The sequence below is a fragment of the Dipteris shenzhenensis genome, chromosome 26 (assembly GCF_047967505.1).
Source record: "Dipteris shenzhenensis isolate YYH24624 ecotype China chromosome 26, Dip_SZ_1.0, whole genome shotgun sequence".
Classification (NCBI taxonomy): Eukaryota; Viridiplantae; Streptophyta; class Polypodiopsida; order Gleicheniales; family Dipteridaceae; genus Dipteris; species Dipteris shenzhenensis.
The window spans coordinates 48846787-48868545 of NC_141621.1; the positions used below are offsets into that span (position 1 = coordinate 48846787).

The window sequence follows — 21759 nt, forward strand, 5'->3', positions numbered from 1 at the left end:
CTTCTTCGAGCAGACTACGCAGGGCCTTCGGTGGCACTACTCACCACCCCGATGGCTGTTCATTCACACTCAGCATATCCCTCCGTGAGAGTATGATTTATTATGCTACCTTTTAGGGCTGCGTCCGGATTGTGAACGCAGCCCGTCAGCTATAAGCTGACCTCTTGTATCTTGTTCTCGAAGTAATATAATTAGCACTGTTTTTTCGGAAAAAAAAAATGATTATGCATGCTCTTTCTACATATGGAATGGCTGCTGGCCTTCGGGTAAATTTTCAGAAATCAAAATTGCTGCCGTTACATGCACAGGAATGGCACAACCTTCTATGGCCTTGGGAAATTGTCCCCGCCTCTCAATTCATTCGACATCTTGGTTACCCTCTAGGCTGGGGACTCACCCGTTCACAACAAACTGATTGGGTGCTAGTAAAGTTAAGGGCAAAACTTGAATATTGGAAGCTTGCAACTTGGCCATTACATGTTCGTCTGCGAATCACACAATCCATTTTGATAGCATACATACAATTTTATCTGCCTCTCACTATGTTCACTAAGGCAGATCTGGTTTCATTTATGTCAGCTATCATGGAAATTTTCTGGCATTCAAAACATGGCAAGAAAAGTCTCGGATTACTCTCTATGCATCGTCTATGTTCTCCAAAGATGCACGCGGGTCTGAACATTCTCAATATTCAAATGCATTTACTTGCTCACAGAGGGAAAATGATGATACAGTTTATGCAAGGAGATCAGCCTTGGGCTTTCATGATCCGCTCTCTCTTATTACATCTTCATACATCTGCCTTTCGGAATTGGCAGCCTACTCAGTGGGATTTTTTATTTGGCTCTATCCAAGGCAAGATCAGAGGCTGCCCTTTTGTCTCTCATCTGCTTCTTGATTGGAAACACATTCTATCCCACTTGGAATGGCATGGCAGGGACTCCCTCTCGGGCAACTCTTTGAGGGTAGAGAATATTTTTTGGTCTAAAGTATTCCACCCTCCTTTGGCCATACAAGAACCCCGACGTTCTTATTTTCTCTCCTTCAAAGGCATTTCATCTGTGGCGGATGTACTTCAGGATGATGGCACAATTTTATCTTGTTCTATGGCTGCTCGCAAATATGGCTTGGGAGCTCATTATCGTCCTTTATGGCATAGAATTTCAGCAATGCTCCAACCGTACTTGCCGGTACCTCATTTGGAACTTCAGAATCGGCTTGAGGATTGGATTTTACGCTCTCCTTCCTTATACGCCCGTCCTTTGCAGCTCTCACATATCACAGTGTCATCGCTGTATAAAGTGTTATTACCTCCACCTTGGATTTCCCACAGAGCAAATACTGTTTGGCATATGGATCGTCCAATGAAGTGGTGGAGAAAAAGGCTGCGTCCCCTTTGGCATTACAAAGTCCCTCTTCGACAACAGCTTTTCCTATGGCGAGTTCTCCTTGGCATTTTTCCATCCGGACAGTTACTCGCACATAGACATATTGCTTCAGCTGTTTGTAACAGATGCCAACACTCTACTAAATCAGTGTTTCACATCTTTTGGTCCTGTCCAAATACTTCTGATCTCATTGCTCTCATCAGACAGAGGCTTCGACAGCGATTTCCTACTGTTACTTTTGGCAGATTTTTTCTGGTTGTTTGGCTTTCATCCACGCAGACAGGGTTTTGATTTATTTTTTGTATGGGTGCGCTATTGGACCCTATGGACTTTATGGATGGATAGAAATCATAGAGTCTTTGGTGATCCACTCTTTTCATCCTTTCTTTTTTTCAAACGATCTCTGCAACAATCATTCTACGATTGCTTTCAGACTCGTTTGATCGATCAGGATGTGTATACAGCTTATACTGAGATCTTTAGTTGAGTAGTAGCTACTTCGTTTTTGAAGTAACTATGAATGTAATTATTCTACAGAAATAAAAGATTTCTTCCCACAAAAAAAAAAAGTGTGTGTGTGTGTGTGTGGTGTGTGTGTGTGAGTGTGTGTGTGAGAGAGCTCCAGCTATGGCGTTTCCAGCCCTTGGCCTCCGTTGGTGACCCCAACCTACCTCCTGTTGTTGCCCTGAGGTCCGTACAGCCTCTCCAACTTGCTCGCTGCTGCTAGCCGCCCTTCTGGAGCCTCCTTTCTTCCTCTTCTTTCAGCTTCCCCTTTCTCCTAGCTTTTCCGTACAGATCCTTCGCCCTTTTCCTGTTCTTTTTTCTGTTCTTTCATAAGTCCGTACAGCCTGTTTGATTCCGTACCTCTGTTCCGTACAGTTTCGTATGTCCGTACTTGGTTTTTTTGTACATCCGTACACCTACCCACAGTACATCCGTACTGTTCTTTGCTTTTCCGTATAGCTTCTTCAGTTAGTACCTCTGTTCCGTCTACATGTCTGTACAGGCCCTGTCAATCCGTACAGCCTCGACTGCTCCCTTTTCTTCTTTCCGTACACTTCGTTTACTTGCTACTCTTCTCAGCCTCTCTCCCTGTTTCCTTTTGTCTTTCCCATACAGCTTCTCCTTTTTACTCTTTTCATTTTCCCATGGAAACTGTCAAGACCTACATGCACAAGAAGCAGAAACAGGACTCGGGTCAGGATGACTCGATGCATGCCTCTCTTGAGGCTCAACTGGTTTTTGATGTTATGCATGAGGGCTTTGAAGACACGCGCTGGGATTGGAAGGACTTTGCTCCCACTGTTGGGCTCATGGTGGAGGTGGATGACATCGTTGATCCTGTGCGTGAATACGCCAAGCATGCTTTTTTTTTTTTCCTCGAGACGCATGCCTGTTGCAGCAGATGTGGGAAATTGGCTCACTGGGACTTTGGATGGTTGTTTTGTTCGGAAAGTGCATTATGCTGCTCGGGGTTTTTTTGAGGTTATTATGACAGATGAACTGCAAAAACAGATGCTCCTTGAACACTCCCCTTTGTTTTATGGGCAGCAGATGGTGCATGTTTTACCCTGGTCGCCCACCAAGGATCATCAGGCTTTAATTCGCCATCGTTGTCCGGTATGGGTGGAAGTGGTTGACTTCCCTCAATGCTTGGCTTCTCTCTTACCCAAAATTGCAGCATCATTGGGTAAGGTGGTGTGCCCTCAACCGATTTTGCATTTTGTGGGATACTAATCATCCCACTCCTGACTCCTATTCTGTTACGGTGAATCAGGTGTGGATATGGGCAGTGCTTTTTACAAGCTTAAGTGGGGCCTGTTTGCAAGTGCATGTTTTGGATGTAAGAAGTTTGGCCACATGGCTTCTCAGTGCCCTCTTGTTATGCATAAAAGGCCTTTGGAAAATATGCCTTCTCATATGCCTACTAAAGAAATGATGGGTCAGCCCGTTCTCAAACAGAAGGGTGTCAAGCCTCTTACTCCAGCTCAGGAAAAAGGTAAGACACCTGTTGTGTCCAATGGGAATGCCTCTCCCTCTATGCCTTCCACCTCTCAGCCCAAAGGGAAAGACAAAACTTTGCAGGAGGTTTGGCAGACTCCCAGGAAAACTGTCGCAGCTAGATGACCTTTACCTTCTTGCACTTGGAATGGTGCATCCTCGACTGGTCGTACTCCTGAAGAAAATTCAGAAGTGGGTATTACATGGGCAGCTGTGACAGCCAGTCGGACTCTCTTTCCCGAAGAAGATATTGTTGGTTTGCTGTCCACTTCTCAACTAGTTGTGATACCTCAGGGCCGGGGTCCAGATCTTGAGGTTGATATGCAGGTCTATTTCAGTTCTCCCTCTGCTGTACATAATCTGTAAATATATTGTCGAAACTCATATGTTTGACACTTAATGTACAGGGTTTGTGTGATGCTTCTAAATGGAAGACAGTATGGGGATATCTCAATCACTTACAGCCAGATGTGGTAGCTTTGCAGGAACATGATCAGCATGTGTATGCTAGACAGCATGGTCATTTTCACGGTTATGAGATTTTCTATGCTGGACAGCATTCCTTTTCGGGAGTGGTCTTTCTGACTAGGCATGATCTTCAGCCCTCTGTGGCCTTCAATGATTCACAAGGCAGATGGATGGTTATGCAATGCATTGTATAGGGTGACATCTTTGAATTCGCAATCATGCACCTCTATGTTTGAGGATTTCTCTGCATGACATGCCGGAAGATCAGCTTCCACACACAAGGCTCCTCATGGTTAACAATATCTATTTGGATCATGACCATTTTAAGGCCATGGTGTATGATGCATGTCAACCTCTTTCACCTCAGAGCTTTATTGACACTGATTATGCCTGGGATGCATTTGTTACTCATATGCAATCAGTTATTCGGGATTATGGCGAAAATTATCTCAAAACATTAAGGGATATGGTTGCTCGGGCAAAATCTACCTGTCAGTCTTTGACTGAACTCAATCATTTTCGGTCTCTGTCTCTTGAAGAAAGCACATCTTTATGCCAAGCTAGACATTGTTTGCAAAGTAATGATCATAGGAAAATTGCCAAATGGGAGACAAGAGCTCGTCAGCGAGCTTTCTTGGATAAAGGTTGCTCGTCGAAGGGTTTTTTTAAGAGCTTACATCATAAGCAACAAGCTACCAATATTTGTCCTACTCTGCTTTCTGATGGACATTGGACTTCCTCTCAAGCTCAACTTGCTGCAGCTTGTGTTCATCATTTTTCCAGGCAGTTTGGACAGGCTGATCCTCTTTCTCCGGCAGTATTGGCAGCCCGGACTCAATTACTGCAGCATGTTTTCCCTATTGTTTCTCATTAACAAGCTCTTGCTTTCACTGAAACAGAATCGACCACTGCTGTCCAACCATGTGGTAAATGGAAATCTCCGGGATGGGATGGCCTTACAGTGGAATTTTTTCTTGCATATTGAGACCTTCTCAAGCCCATTTTGCTGCATATGATCAACCATGCCTGGGAACAGCAACATATGCCAGTTTCTTGGAAAAAAGGGCTAGTAAAGCTTCTTCCCAAAAAGCAGATTTGTGAATCATTGGCTGATTGGAGACCCATTACTCTTATGCCTGTCATTTATAAAATCATCACCAAAATGGTGGTTGATCGTATTAAAAGATACTTACATGATGGTTTACGTCCTGCACAATATGGTTTTGTTCCTCGCAGGCATATCACTGATAATATCGCAAATGCTTATGTTGGAATTAAGTATGCCAAATACACAGAGCAGGATGTTCTTTTACTGCAAGTAGATATTGCCAAGCTTTTGATACTGTTCAATGGGACTTCATCTCTCAGACAATGCATGCTTTGGGATTTGGGCAAAAATTGCAGCATATCATATACTGGCTTTATAGTGACAGTCAAGTTGCTTGTATTCTTTCTGGGGATATCTCTGAAGCATGGACTCTTCGTTGCTCAATGCGTCAAGGCTGTCCACTTAGTGCGCTCCTGTATGCTATAGCCACGCACCCCATGCTTCAGTATATGGATCATCTCGTAGCTACAGATAAGCTACATGGTTTGGAAATTCATGACAGGAAACCATTGCTTGCTTAAGCTTATGCAAATGATTCTTTTTTCACTCCTTGCAATACAAAGCATGATCTTTCTGAGCTGATGCAAGCTCTTTCTTTATATGGTTTAGCTGCTGGGCTTCATGTAAATTTTCAGCAATCAAAATTGTTGCCTTTGCATTCCAAGGAATGGCACTCTCTTTTATGGCCTGGAGAAATCATCTCACCAACTCAATTGGTTCGTCATCTTGGCTATCCTTTAAGTTGGACACTTTCTCCTCGTCAACAATCTGATTGGATTCTCGCAGCTCTCAAGAAAAAGCTGGAGTACTGGAAATTGGCAACTTGGCCTTTGCATGTTCGTCTTCGAATTGTGCTATCTATTCTAATGGTGTATATTCAATTATACTTGCCTCTTATTATGTTCAGCAAGGCTGATCTTGCCTCTTTTATGTCTGAGGTGCTGAAAGTCTTCTGGTGTTCTTGCCATGGCAAAAAAAGCTTGCGTTTGCTTCCGGTACAGCAGCTTTGTTCTCCAAAGATGCATGGAGGTCTTAATATTCTTAACATCCATCTGCACATTCTTGCCCATAAGGGGAAACTCATGCTGCAGCTTTTGCAAGGTTCTCAACCATGGGCTGCCATGATTCGTCATTTCCTCTTGCATGTTGAATCTCCAGCTTTTGGTCATTGGCAGCTTTCCCAGTGGGAGTTTCTTTTTGGTTCTGTGACAGGCAAAATCCCTGGCTGTCCTTGGTTTCCCATTTGTTGATGGATTGGAAACATATTCTTTCTCACTTGGATTGGCATGGCAGTGATTCCTTGCAGAGCAACTCTTTCAGAGCTGAAAGTATAGATTGGTCTAGAGTGTTCGCCCTTCCTTTGACTTTGCACGAGCCTCGACGTTCGTATTTTCTGAGTCTCAAGGGGATTCATTTGATTCAGGATGTTGTTGATGATGCTGGAATCCCCCTTACTTTTCCTTTGGCCGCTGCCAAATTTAGCCTTGGAATGCATTATCGTCCACTTTGGCATAAGATTACTTTGATGCTCCAAAAATTTCAGCCGGTTCCTCCATTGCATCTACAGGATCGTCTTCAAGACTGGACACTTTCTTTTGTGGGCTTGTCATACCGTCCTCTGCAGTTTGCACATATGACTGTCTCTTCTCTTCATAAAATTCTACTTCCTCCGCCATTTATCTCGCAAAAGGCAAATCAGCTTTGGCATCTTCATCGTCCTGTGAAATGGTCGCAAAAACATTTAAGACAGATTTGGCATTCTAAGATTCCTCTCCGTCAGCAGGTTTTCTTGTGGAGAGCTTTGTTGGGTGTTCTTCCTCATGGACAGCTTTTGGCACGACGACATATTGCTTCCTCTATTTGTCGCACATGTCTGGCTCTAAGAGAGACTATGCCTCATCTCTTTTGGCATTGTCCTTCCTCCCATGCTTTCTTGGACTTCCTTGGGCAGATTTTGAGAGCTTGGTTTCCTCAGATTACTTTTGGCACCTAGACAGGAGTTTGATTTCTTTTTTGTTTGGGTTCGGTACTGAGTTCTCTGGACTCTTTGGAAGGATCGCAATCATAGGGTCTTCGGTGATCCTGTTTTTTCCACTTTCTCTTTCTTCACACACTCTTTGCAGCAATCGCTTTTTGATTGCTTGCAATCTCGTGTCTTTAATCATGATGTATATTTGTCCTACAGTGAGATTTTCTCTTGATGTATTATAGCTCTCCCTCTCTGGGATGGCTTCTTTGTAATATAATGACTCAAAGATTCCCACAAAAAAAAAAAGTGTGTGTGTGTGTGTGTGTGTGGTCGCCAATTGACCATCAGTCGTTAGTCGTTAGTGGCCTATTAGACCATGAGTCATCACTTCATTTGTCAATTAGTCTTAGCTCTCCATCAAACAAATGTGACTATCATTCCACTCTGCTCTATCCTCGAGCCAACAAACAGAGGGAAGATCTCCAAGCCTCATATGTGGGTCAAGTCATTGCTGGGTCTAGCGTGTCTCTCTCTAGATCTTGCTTACGTCTCTCCCTAAGGATTTTTTGTCCATGCTATCTAACCAAAAAGGCCTCAATAATCACCCTCTTATTGGACTCCAACTAGACCTCTCGATCTCACCTTTGTATCCTCAACAGCTGCTCTCTATTGTATGGAGGAAAATTGCTAGCCATCTTTGATGTGGATGAACCACGAGGATTGGGGGTCCGAATCCATCTCTAACTAGACAATCATGACAGCTTCAGATTTCATAGTTTATAGGACATCTAAAAGCAAAGTGCTCCTCTGACTGAACCTCCTGCATGTCACATAGAGTGCAAATGCAGCCCTCTTGAGGGACACTCTCAACCTTCTAACCTCAATGCATAATTGGTGAGAAGAAATGCAGAAGCGCCAATTCAGGATCCTCAAAGCATGGGGGGGGTGGATCTCAGTATAGCCAAATGGGTTGATGAACCTTACTGTGAGACCTATAGACATTGATCTCTATAAAAGTTGAGCGCTTGCTAGATGCTAACAAAGTCCTATACATGTGTAGTTGTATGAGATTCTCCCAAATAACTCAGTTAGTCTCATGGTAAGCGAGCAGAAAAGGGGGTTTTGAGACTATATTGAAAGGTGGCAAAATGTCCATGTGAAGTCCAAGACTTGCAAACCATCTGCACGTCCAAGCATACCAACATCTCTAATCTCCCTCAACAGCTAATGCCATGCATGACGATAGGGCTAGCCCAATAGAAACGTACGTTGGCCAGAGGTCATGGAACCAAAATCCCTAATGGAGGTATGCAATCACCTAGAGCGTTTCGTGAAGCTAAAGGGGAGTGACATTAAAGTCAACCAAGAGGATCTACTGTGGGACTGAACGCTTACCGCAGATCATCCATGAGAATAGTAAAACCTACAACCTCGCCTTTGATAGATCGTGACCCCAAGAGATGGGCATATGCAAATGACAGTGACAGCATTGGCACTCGAGCCAGGGAAGCGCAGCATAATCCCTACTTAGTCGGGCCTACAGAGATGGTCTCATCAGAAGATCGGGCCAGAGAAGAGCACTCACAGATATGTATAAGGCGCAACAATCTCTATTGGCAACACATCAAAAGTGAACTTCTCTCTATGTGTGATTGCCCTAGGTGTGTTAAAGATCATAACCTTGGTTTTACCAAGGTTGACCTCCACAAAAGTTATAGAGTGCATCTAGATTTCGTTGGAGATCCTCAATGGAAGAAGAGAGTAAGTCCACAGCATTTGCGTAGGGGAGAATCTTACCCAAGGAGCCAGCTAGAGATGAGCCCGCACCTCCTAGTGTCTCGATGATAGTCTCAAGCTCATCTCTGTAGAGGTCAAACAGGGTTTATGACAATGGAAAATTTTGACCATGATCATCCTCCTAACCTCCTTAGCCCATACAGTTGTCATCCGAATCCTGCCTGAAATCCTCTCATGTCATTGCCCAGATAATCTAATGGTCATATCCCAAATCCTATAGGCCTCTAATGAGACGGTCTCTGACATAGTGTCAAAGGCCTTGCAGGACTCCACGAGGCAATAATAAACCTTTGTCTCTCTGCTTGAGCCTCCTCAATGACCCCTCACAAAGGGAGGATGAGATCCAGGGTCACGTGATCACTATGAAAGCCTACCTGTCTAGCAGCTCTAAGTCCCTCGCGCTTTGCAAACTGACTAACCTACGTGTCGAGTACCAAGGCATACATCTCGGACATGACATGCCCAATTATTATGGTCGTGTGATTTCTAGGGCTCAAAGCTCTACAAGATCAAGGCTAGGGCACTTATTCCATATGCAAAGTATTATGTACATGGCACCTCAAGATCATGTCACCGATGCTGCACAATGGACAGGAGGTGAGACAAGGTAGCTGTGAGAGCTCAGGAGACACTTGGTGAGGAATACCGTATAGCATACAAGGCTTTTAGTGCAACGTCTCTGTTTCGCCAAAGATGCATGGGGTTTAAATATTCTTAACATTCATGTGCATATCCTTGCTCATAAGGGAAACATGATGCTGCAATTTATGCAAGGAGGGCTACCATGATGCGTATTGATGGCAGGATCAAAGGCATATCCTTGATTGGAAGCATATCCTTTCCAGCTTCAGGATAGGCTTGATGATTGGACTCTTCGTTCCCTAGGCTCATCAGCCCGTCCCTCGAGGCTGTCTCACATTACGGTATCTTCCTTGTATGAAGTCTTGATGCCCCCACCTTGGGCTTCAGTTAAAGCATATCAACTCTAGCACATGAATCACTCGGCAAAGTTGTGGAGGAAGAGATTGCGACAACTTTGGTACTTCCAAAGTTCCTCTTTGGTAGCAAGTTTTCTTATGGCAACTGATGCTGGGGGTTCTTCCATCTGGCCAACTAATCTCAAAATTTTATGGCCGTGTTTGGATTGCCAAAAAGTTTCCATAATGGCTGACATAAAGCATGTAAGATCTCCCTTGCAAAACATGATCAAGGCAAGTAAAACTGAATGTATGCTGCCAAAATAGATTGAACTATCTTAAGGCGAACATGAAACGGCCAAGTTGCTAATTTACAATATTGAAGCATTTTCTTCAATTATGCAAGTACCCAATCAGTTTGTTGGTGACGAGTAATCATCCAACCAAAAGGGTAACCAAGATGGCGAACTAACTAAGTAGGCGGGACAATTTCCCCCAACCATAAAAGACTATGCCAATCTTTAGAATGCAATGGAAACAGATTAGACTTCTGAAAATTCACATGTAGACCAGCAGCCATGCCATATAATGATAGAGCATGCATGAGGGAAGAAAGATCCCTCTCAGTATTCTTTGGAATTTTAAAAAAACTCATTAGCATATGCTTGAGCAACCATAGTGTGACTTCCATAAATTTCCAGTCCATGTATTGAAGCATTGGATGCATGGCTATTGCATACAATAGTGCACTAAGTGGACAGTCTTGGCAAACCGAACAACGGAGAGCCCAATTTTCAGAAAGATCCCCAGACAATATACAGGCAGCTTTACTGTCATTGTACAGCCAATAAATAACATGCTGCATTTATGTGCCAAATCCCAAAGCATGCATGGTTTGTGAGATGAAATCCCATTGAACTCTGTCAAACTCGGTGTATTTTGCATATTCTATCCCAACATAGGCATTTGCAATATTATTAGTGATATGCCTGTGAGGAACAAAATCTTATAAATAACTGGCTGGCATGAGAGTGATGGTCTCCAATCAGCCAATGATTCACATATTTGCTTCTTTGGAAGAAGCTTGACAAGCCCTTTCTTCCATGAACCAGGCATTTGTTGGTTTTACCAAGCCCTATTGATCATATGCACTAAAGTAGAATTGAGGATCTCCCAATATGCAAGGAAAAATTAACAGTGAGACCATCCCAACCTAGAGATTTCCATTTGCCACAGGATTTTATTGCATTATATAACTCCCTTTCTGTAAAAGGTTCCTCCAGCTCAAAGCCTATGCAAGAGAAACAATGGGAAAGACAAGCTCCAACAGCTATTGTCCTGTAGACAGAACTTCTCACGAAGGGAGATAGATGCATGCCCAAACTGCCGAGCAAAGTGAGTGACATAAGCTGTAGCAAGTTGTAATCGGAAGGAAGTCCAACAACCACCAAATACTTGCAAACTGCCTCTTGTAAAGTAGGCTTTTGAAAAACATTTTGACGAACAACCTTCATTCAAAAAAGCCCTCTATCGTGCTTGTGTCTCCCATTTAGTAATTTTTCTATGATCATTGCATTATAGACAGTGTTTAGCTTGGCATAAAGACATGTTTTCTTCCAAAGACAAAGGCCTGAAATGACTAAGCTCTGTCAATGTTTGGCAAGTGTTTTTGGCTTGAACAATAGTGTCCCTCAAATTTTTCATGTAACTCTTTCCCTAATCACAAATGACTGCTTACATTCTAGCAACAAAAGCATCCCATGCATAATCAATATCAATATGGCTCTGATGCGAAAGAGGTTGAATGGCATTACAAACCATTGCTTTGTATGCATCATGTTCCAAATACCTGTTATTAACAATAAGAAGCTTCTTTGTGGCAACAACCGGCATTTCATGAAGAGAGATCCTCAACCATAAAGGGTCATGATCCAAATGCGGAAAAGCATAGTCAACCCACATTTTGCAAGTGAGACTATCATAATGTGGTGGATTAATCCTATATCAACGATCCACGCAAGCCTGATAAGAGGACTGTGCATTATGTTGGAAAGTATAGACTGGCAACATGGGCCATAATTCCTTCCAAAGATCAACAAGGCTGAGCTGTAGCAATAATTGAGACCAATGGTGTCTCTCAAAGGCCAACATATGAGTATTGCCAGAAGAATTATCTCCCTGCTGTGGGGCATTATTTAAATCTCCACAAATGAAGGCATAGACTGAGGCAAGTTCAAATCTCTCTCCCTCGATAAGACACTGTATTATAATCCATCTGCCTTAATTATCGTTAAGAGTAATAGCTGGGCTGAAGATCACACTTCACCAAAAAGACTACACTCCAGAAAGAGTAGTCTCCCACATAAAAGATATCATACCCAGCAAAATGACCTTGGCGGCTCGCATACATATAGTGATTATGTTCTTGCAAAGTCACTATACCGGGCTGCATTTGATTGAGATACAACCATATAAGTATCCATTTCTTTGCATCACATAAACCATGTACCATTAAGTGTCAAGCATTTGATTTGTGACAGCATGTTTACAATTTATGTACAAGTCATGTCATCGAATAAACAAGCAAATCAGGCCTGCATAGTCTCCTCTTGATCCGTGATGAGATCCTGACAAGGAGGTGCAGCCTGATAGGCTGGCATCAAACCAGCAATTTCTTCTTCTGGAAATAAGGTACGGCTTGCCGTTGTAGCAGCCCATGTAATGCCAATTCCTAAAATTTTTGCAAGGGTTTGACCATTTGAAGATGAGGCATTCCAAGTCCTAAGAGGCAGAGGTCTCCTAGCTGAGACCATCCCTCTCATAGTCTGCAAAGATTCATTAGTATTGTTATCCTTGAGCTTGAGCTGAGGTGGGAAAGCAAAACACCGGATGCATTTCCATTGAAATTACGTTGTGCCTTTCTCTTGTCTTGTGCTATAGGATGTGTTTTAACACCTTTATTTTTGGACACCGAAGGGCCACGGGCAAGCTTATTTTACACAAGCATGGCATCCGGGGGCATTTTATGCAATATCAATGGACAATGTGAAGCCATACGTCCAAACTTTTTGCACTGAAAGAATGCTCTTGTAAAAAGACCTCATTTCAGCCCATAAAAGGCCCTTCCCATAGCCACATTATTAACCGTGACACAATAAGATTCGGGAGTGGGCTTATCTGTATCCCAAAGAATGCAAAACCTGCTAGAATTCCCATTTGGGCGAGGTGGATACACCTGTTAGAATTATAGATATAATTCAGCAGTGACCAATGTAATATAATAAGCTAGTTAGGGGCACTTTTCCCTCTTTAAGAGGTTTTTCCCCCTAACCGTAGTTAGTTCACTAACTATGGTTAGTGATAACTAAGGTTTTGTCACTAGGACAAAACCTTATCTCTCACTCATTGAGTTGTACTCTTTACTCTCTTCTATTGCAACTCAGCTTTCAGCTTCCAAGCTTTCAGCTCTCACTCTCTTGCTCTCTCTCTCTCACTCTCCATTCTCTCACATTTGGTATCAGAGCATTAGATCCAGCTCCCTACGACGTCCCCGTTGAGCTCTAGCTGCAACTCAGCTTCGCTACTACACATCGTTCGTACAGTCCGTACGACTGTACGGAACCTGCACTTGGTTTCTGCACGTCCGTACCTGTCGTATTGCTCCAGCTCCATCCGTACGTTCCGCACCTGCAGACTCGAAATCTGCACCGTACTGTACCTGCTCGCCGTACATCGCGACTGTACCGTACCAACCGTACAGTGCCGTACCAGCTGTACAGCTCATCGCCGTACAGCCCCGTACGTACCAACGCCGTTCGTACCGCCGTACAGATCTGCGCCACATGTGGCGCCGTCGTCCGTACTCCGTACAGCTCCAGTCGTTCGTACTCCTTACCTTCGTACGGTCATCCGTACAACGTACGAATTTCGTACAAGACCGTACACTGATAGTTCCGTACTGTCAGCTCAGTGTCCGTACACCTCTGTTGCAGGCCTCCTGTGCAGATTTTTATTTCTACAGGTACTCGAGCAGTTAGTTTTTTGGCAAGCATTGTTTGCAGATAGCCATTGTTTGGCTCAGTTTTTTGGAAGAATTTGGGGCATTTTGTTTGTTGCAGACATTGCAATCATTTTGTAGTTTCGGAGCTACACTTGGAGCAAAAATTGCAGATTTGGTATGAAATTTGGGGCTTTCTACTGAAATTGCAAAATTTGGGGCTTTCAGTACTTCTGCCCCTTTCTGGTTGCAATTTCAAGCTCAAAATTTGGGGCTTTCAGTTCTGCAGTACAATTTCTTGAAGAAATTTGGGGATTTTGTGATTACACTGCAATTTTGTAGTAAAATTTGGGGCTTTTGCAGACAGAGCGCAATTCTTGCAACATTTGGGGCTTTTGATCAATTTGCCCCTTTCCGGTTGCAATTTCAGGCCTATTTTGGGGCTTTTGTGTTGGGAGAGCAATTTCCGGAGTTTTCAGTTCATACAGCCTTTCTTGGAGTGTTTTGCAGCACTTTTGGCAGATTCTGGAGAGTTTTTGATGCTTGGACAGATTTCTAACAATGCAAGTACAGAAATCTAAGTTGCATTTACAGCCCGTGCTTGGCTGTGTTTTTTGGGAGTTGTGCATTTCATTCCCAGTAAGGAAATTCAGTTTTGTATCTGCTTCAATCGCTTTCTCACATATGGCCCATCAAAATCAGAATGACTTCCAGTTCGGTGGTCTTTCACAGGAAGACAAGTTGGATGGTACCAACTACTCCCTCTGGAGTTTCATGGTACGCAATATTCTGATTTCTCGCAATTTATGGGATTATGTCAATGGGGGTGAGATCCGACCAGCAGATATTGCACCTGCTACCCCTCCCCAGCAAGGAGGTGGAAGAGGTCGTGCACAAAGTGCAGCTGCAGGACAAGTTGTTGGTGCAGCTACAGTCACTACTCCAGAGCAGAAGAGATGGGATTCACGGGATGCCTTAGCTTTGTCATGCATCTCTCTTTCAGTGAAAAGATTTATCATTCCGCATATCCGGTCGTGTAAGACCCCCAGGGCAGCGTGTGATATTTTGGAAAGCATGTATGCAGCTCGGAATGATGCAAGGGTATCTTTCTTGAAAAGAGAGTTAAGTAATACACATATGGAAGAGGGTGACTCCATGTCAGTCCACCTCACAAAGCTACAGGATCTCAGAGAGCAATTGTTAAACATAGATGAAATTATTCCTGATTCAGAGATGATTACAACCACTCTGAATTCTCTTCATGAGTCTTATCTCAGCTTTCATACCTCGCTGAACTTATCATTGAGGGGGGGTGCAAATCCTCTCACTTTTCATGAGTTGATAGGACTTCTACTTCAGGAAGAGCAGACCGGGAAAAATTTGGCCTCACGTGCAAGTGAACAAGCCATGCTCTCAAAGTTTAAATCAAAAACAAAGGGACATGCAAAGACATCAGTAAATCAGCCTTCCAGTGGGTCAGGACAGCCTTCACAAAAGGCTAAAAATGATGCAAGCAAGCCCAAGAAGAAGGGTTTTTGTCACTACTGCAAAAAGCCAGGTCATCACATAGCAGAATGCAGGAAAAGGCTTGTAAAAGAGAAGAAAAACAGCTTCGGTATGGCTGTTTCAGATTCAGCTCCTCATGCATCTGACAGTGGGGATGCTGCAGCCAACTTTGTTGGACAGGATTATGCCTTTTTATCTTGCATTTCAGATTCTAGGCTGGCTGTTCCAGATGCTCGGGATAGTACAGCCACTTGCAGTGATGATACATATGCATTTTTGACTTGCAGTTATGACTCTTCTACAGATGCATCTGCTTTCAGTGTCAATGAAACACTAAACACTTGGTATTTTGACAGCGGTGCATCCAAGCACATCACTTCTAGGAAGTGTCTTTTTACTTCCTTGCATCCACCTCCCGTTGGTAAGAAAGTCACTTGTGCCAACAACTCATCATATTCAGTACGTGGCACAGGAGATGTTGAGCTCACTGCCATTGATGGCTCAATTTTCAGACTTTCAGATGTCTTATATGTGCCTGGCATAACCAAAAATCTTCTTTCAGTGTCCACTCTTAACAGAGGTGGATTTCAGGTCATCTTTGAGGATGACAAATGTGCTGTCCGAGACAGGGAAGATGACTATGCCTTAAGGTTATCTGGTACTCTGCTGCGTGGGCTTTTTCAGCTTGATATTTTGGAGAAAAGAGCAGACCATGCTCTTGCAGTTTCTACCCCTACATCTGCCATGCAAAATGCAGAATTATGGCATGCCCGATATGGCCACATGCATTACAACAGCTTGATGACACTTCAGAAGTATTCCATGGTTGATGCATTGCCACCTCTTGAGATACCTCCTCCACATGCCTGTGAAGGGTGCATTTTAGGCAAGATGCATAGATTCCCCTTCAAGAAGGATGGTTCAGTTAAATCTGTCCGCAAATTACAGCTTATACACAGTGATGTCTGTGGTCCCATGACGACTCCATCGTTGGGTGGTCATCTCTACTTCGTTACATTTATTAATGATTACTCCAATTTTACTTGGGTTTATGGGCTGAAACACAAATCTGAAGTGTTCACGGTGTTTAAACACTTTTCAGCCATGGTTGAAAATGAAACCGGACTCAAGATACAGACATTGCGCACAGATAGAGGTGGGGAATACTTGTCTGCAGAATTTGATGCTTTTCTGAAAGGCAAGGGTATTGTGCATCAGCTCACAGTCAGGCTGACCCCTCAGCAAAATGGCAAAGCTGAGAGGAAAAATAGAACTCTCATGGAGATGGACAGATGTATGCTGAAAAGCAAACACATGCCTCACAAATTCTAGCTTGAGGGTTTGATGTGTGCCAATTACATTTTAAATCGGGCTCCCACTAAGGCTTTAAAAACAAAAACTCCTTATGAGGTCTAGAATGACAAGAAGCCTTCAGTGGATCACTTCCGAGTCTTTGGATGCCTTGCTTATGCTCATGTGCCAGTTGAATTTAGGCACAAATTGTCTGATAAAGCCATTAAGTGCATATTTGTTGGGTACAGTGCAGAAAGCAAGGGGTACCGTCTCTACAATCCTGCTACACGCAAAATCATAGTCAGTAGAAATGTGATATTTTCTGAAAATTCAGCTCACACTCAGGCTGAATTTCAAATGCCTTCGTCTTTAGAGGATGTCTTTGAGGGGTTGCTACCCATTGCCTTGGGTTCCCCTGCTGATTTTTCTGATGCAAATCAGAATTTACAGCAACCTCCATATGCTTTAGTTCCGCCACAGGATGTCTTGCCCCCTCCACAGGCAGTGGAACAGGTGGTGCAGCAAGAAATTGCAGACATACATGCAGCAAAAACAGTCCCAAACTGGCTGTTACAGACTCTCAGGAAGAGTAAAATTGATGCTCCGTTACCTGGCAGGACTCGCAGTAGTGCAGCAAGGCACATGGAAGGTGCTAATTCAGTGGAATCAACATATGCAGGTACTCTTCTTGATGAGGAGGAGCCTGCCACATTCGAAGAGGCAAAGGATAATGTGCATTGGATGAATGCCATGCACAATGAGTTGCAGTCCATTGCAAAAAATCAGACTTGGGATGTTGTAGACTTGCCACCGGGTAAACATGCCATTGGCACACGATGGGTTTTCAAGGTCAAACGGAAGCCAGATGGCTCCATTGACAGATATAAGGCAAGGCTGGTTGCTAAAGGCTATGCTCAGAAAAAGGGCATAGATTATGAGGAGACATTCGCTCCTACATCCCGGATGAACTTATATCCGCCGTTTGGTGATTGATCAGCCTTGTACATGACATTGGCACTGCAGGGGGGTGTTAGAATTATAGATATAATTCAGCAGTGACCAATGTAATATAATAAGCTAGTTAGGGGCACTTTTCCCTCTTTAAGAGGTTTTTTCCCCTAACCGCAGTTAGTTCACTAACTATGGTTAGTGACTACTAAGGTTTTGTCACTAGGACAAAACCTTATCTCTCACTCATTGAGTTGTACTCTTTACTCTCTTCTATTGCAACTCAGCTTTCAGCTTCCAAGCTTTCAGCTCTCACTCTCTCTTGCTCACTCACCATTCTCTCACAACACCACCTTCCCCAATGATGCTACAATTTTGGACAAAAGTGAAGCCAAACAAGTAGGGAAGTCCACCACTTCGACCCAGACCAGGCAGTGACGCCGGATCAATGCTTGGTGGTCCTGAGTAGGCAATCAGGGCAAGACATGCACCTTGCTGCCCATAAAAAAGAGGTGAATGCTCCAAAAGCATTTGTTTATGCTGTTCACCTACCATGATAACTTCAAAAAGCCCTTAGCTGCATAAGGCACCTTGTGTACAAAACAACCTCCCAAAGTTCTTGTTAACCAATTGCCTACATCAACTGCAGCAGGCATACGACCCAGGAAGAAGACAATGAGAGCATGCTTGGCATATACCCTTAATAGGTCTCGTAGTTCATCAACCTCCACCATGATTCCCACAGTGAGAGAAGCATCTTTCCAATCCTTTCTTCTGTCTTCAAACCTTCGTGCATAACATCAAAAACTAATTGTGCCTCTTGATTGGAAGCTGCCATAGTATCTCGAACGGGACCCTAACCCGAGCCAAGAGGGAAAATATGAACAGAAATTGTGGAGGTGCAAGCACTTAGAAAGAAAGGCAAAACGAAGAGAGGTATGAACAGCAGGAAAAACAACCAACAAAAGGAGGAAGAAAGCCCACACACAATACTCACAAGCCCTAAAACACTAAGAGAGCAAAGAAATGAAGGAAAAAAGGAAGAATGTGGCAATGCAAAAGCTGGAGAAAAAACGCAGAAATGAAAGAAGAGAGAACACAACGTAAGCTGATGCAGATGCTCCAAACAGACAGTATGCCTTCCAGAAGTGATGAGGTTAGTCCATACAAAGAGAAGAAAATGCAGATTAGAGCCTGAAAGAACCGTACAGCACGGGGGAATGAACCATACAGCAGGATGGGACAGCAAAGAAGCTTCAAACGAAGTCGGCTGCAGAAAAGGGTAGCCAAAAGGGGTGTGAAGACCCAAGGCACCCCGGGTGGGAGCATAGGTACGGACTAACAGCTTAGAAAGAATATGGGCAAAAAACATGCCATAGCTGCTCTCTCTCTCTCTCTCACACACCAACGCTCTCTCTCTCTCTCTCTCTCTCTCTCTCTCTCACACACACACACACACACACACACTTTTTTGGATGAAATATTTGATTGATTATATTATATGAGTAGCAACCTCAAAACAAGGTGCTACAATTATATCGACTGAAAATTTCAGTATATGCCGAAAAGACCTCATGATCTATGCAGCAGGTGTGCAAGCAATCAAAGAAAGATTGCTGCAGAGAACACCTAAAAAAGCCAAACAGAGAGAAAGCAGGATCACCAAAGACTTTACAATTCCTATATGTCCATAAAGTCCATAGTGCCTAGTAGCGACCCAAACGAAGAAAAGATGAAATTCCGGTCTGGATGGATAAAACCCAAATAGCCAGAAGAACTTTCCAAAAAGAACAGATGGGAATCTCGCTCGCAGGCGCTGTCAAAGCAGATAAAAAAACTCACGAGAGCACGAACAATGCCAAAACAAGTGAGGCACAATCTCTCTCTCTCTCTCTCTCTCTCTCTCTCTCTCACACACACACAAACACACACACACACACACACGTACACAAGCACGCATGCACACGCGCGCAAACACACACACAAAGTAACAAAGTGAAATTGCTTTTTAGTTGTCCTCTATGAAATCATGAAGGAAACTGACAATGAGAAAAGGGAAATATCTGGCATTTCTACCTCCTCCATGATTCACATATATGCACCTTGATACATATCTGGTGCAGCGAAGTTCTTCTTCCTACAGATTTTTTGATGTAGCCATTAAGCTGTTTGGCTGCGCCAAAAAGATATGAAGACCTTTTGGCACCATTCAATTAAATATACCGTAATTCTAAACAATGCTAAAAGTCTACTCCCTTTTCCAACTCGTTGTTCCTGCATGTCATGCAAGTCGTATCCTCTGGTCTAATCTCGTTCTATCTGCCTGTTTCAATCTTAAGGTCGGGAGATCCTTGCCTAATTTTTCTTGTGAAATGCCATTGAAATGTAGAGACATCCTTTGCCCGCATGCGCACATGCATGTGAATCTGTGCAGAGAGAAAGAGAAAGAGAGAGAAGCAAAAGAAACAAAGAGAAAGAGAGAGAGAGAGAGAAGGAAGCTATCAAAAGATATGAGAAACCTATGAATGCCTTTTGTATGTTGAAATGCACGTACACCCACTGGATCCAAAACCTCTTACCATTTTTTAGTATCCTATCAACATATACGAGTGCATCTGCAAGGCTGAACATCCCTGTACCAAATCATTCAGACTACAAAGATCTGGACGAATATCCCCTAGCAAAGAGAAAAGTGGCAATACAGGAAGCAGCATTCTGACAAGAGTTCTTTAAAAGAAAAGAAAATTCAAATAAATGTGCATTTCTTTCCCCCCATTTCAAAACGATCAATAAACCACTTACCACATCGGAACCAACAAAAGAAACTGCTTTAATGTCCGGATGGTCACAGATTTGATTGACTACATCCTACACATTTTGATATATCCACAAAACAAACATATTTAGACTTTGAAGCAAACTTTGAGTATAGGAGCTCAAAACAATATGCATTCAAAAGCAGTAGTATAAATATACATGCACAACATCATGCATTCGTGGCATGTCTATTCTATACAGTCAAAAATAAAAGCATCGTCACATATATGTGATGGACAACTCAGACACTACTTAAACCAAATGTCAAATTTAGGTGACACAGCAAGTACCTACATGAGTGCCATGAACTATATTGAGCACACCGGGTGGGAGACCAGCTTCGGTTGCAAGTTCAGCCAACATCAGGGATGCTCCTGTCATATGCAGGCAGTTTGTCAGCATTCAAAATTTCAGATGACACTTTGAAGGGGAACTGATGGAAGTTTACCAACAACTGACCACTACCATGATTCAGAGCATGTTTACTGAATTGAGAGTGCGAGAAAAGCGCGCAAAGTCGTGTAAATCCAGTTATTCTTGTAGATCATTTCTAAACTATATTTTATTCCACTCTTAAGGAGACTGACACTTTAAAACTTAGATAAGCATGCAATAACAAACACATTGTACAGTTTGAAATCCGTTTCTCAACAGATCCTACAGTTAGTCAGGTACTTAATGGACATATTGGCGGAGGCATTCAAAAGCGTTGGACCTTGGATCGGGGGACATGGTGGTCCAACATAGTCATTCATAAATGGTACCTTATATAGACAACTTGTAGGTAGCCTGATATATCTGACCACTACCAGACCAGACATTATCCAATCCGTGCAATATCCCAATATATGACTGATCCGAAAGAAATCCATTGGAAAAGAGCCAAAAGAATTCTCAGGTATATCAAGGGAACCCTGACTCATGGGATTGAGTATAAAAGAAGCTATGATCTAAAGCTATCAAGGTATACCGATAGTGATTGGGCAAGATGCTCAGATGATAGAAGATCCACTTTTGGACATTGCTTCAACATTAGATCTGGCTAGATATTGTGGAGCAGTAACAAGCAAAGTACTTTTACTTTATCCTCCATCAAAGCTGAGTATAGAGCATCCAGTAACACAACCTCCACTAACAAGCAAAGTACTTTTACTTTATCCTCCATCGAAGCTGAGTTGCTTTTTGGTTTGACTGTACATATCTTCTATGTCTACTTCAATTACTTGCATTACATACAATGTTCAGGGTCTTTGCAATGTCAATAAGTGGAGACTTTTCTGGCATTATGTACATAGAATGCACCCCAATGTGATCTCTTTATAGGAACACAACCAACACTTCTTGGCTGGCCAGCAAGGCCACTATGCTGGTTATGATATCTTTTATGCTGGTACAATGCACTTTTCGAGGGTCTGCATGCTGGTAAAACATGATATGCAGCACACGGTTGCTTACAATGACCCTCAAAGTCGATGGATGGTGATCAGGTGCATCTGGCAGGCTGATCTCTATGAAATAGCATCTGTTTATGCCTCACAAACTTCTGCAAC

General features: G+C 43.1%; 1 protein-coding gene across 1 annotated transcript in view; it reads right to left on the reverse strand.

Moving 5' to 3' along the window:
• The window catches only part of ALDH6B2 (aldehyde dehydrogenase 6B2), a 128873-nt gene that overhangs the window by 27458 nt on the left and 79656 nt on the right, over positions 1-21759 (reverse strand). Inside the window, exons 8-9 of the mRNA XM_087397523.1 lie at positions 20504-20583; positions 20195-20260 (exon numbers count right to left, since the gene is read on the reverse strand). Coding sequence (XP_087253649.1) covers positions 20195-20260; positions 20504-20583 — 146 coding nt within the window. The remainder of the gene's footprint in view (positions 1-20194; positions 20261-20503; positions 20584-21759) is intronic.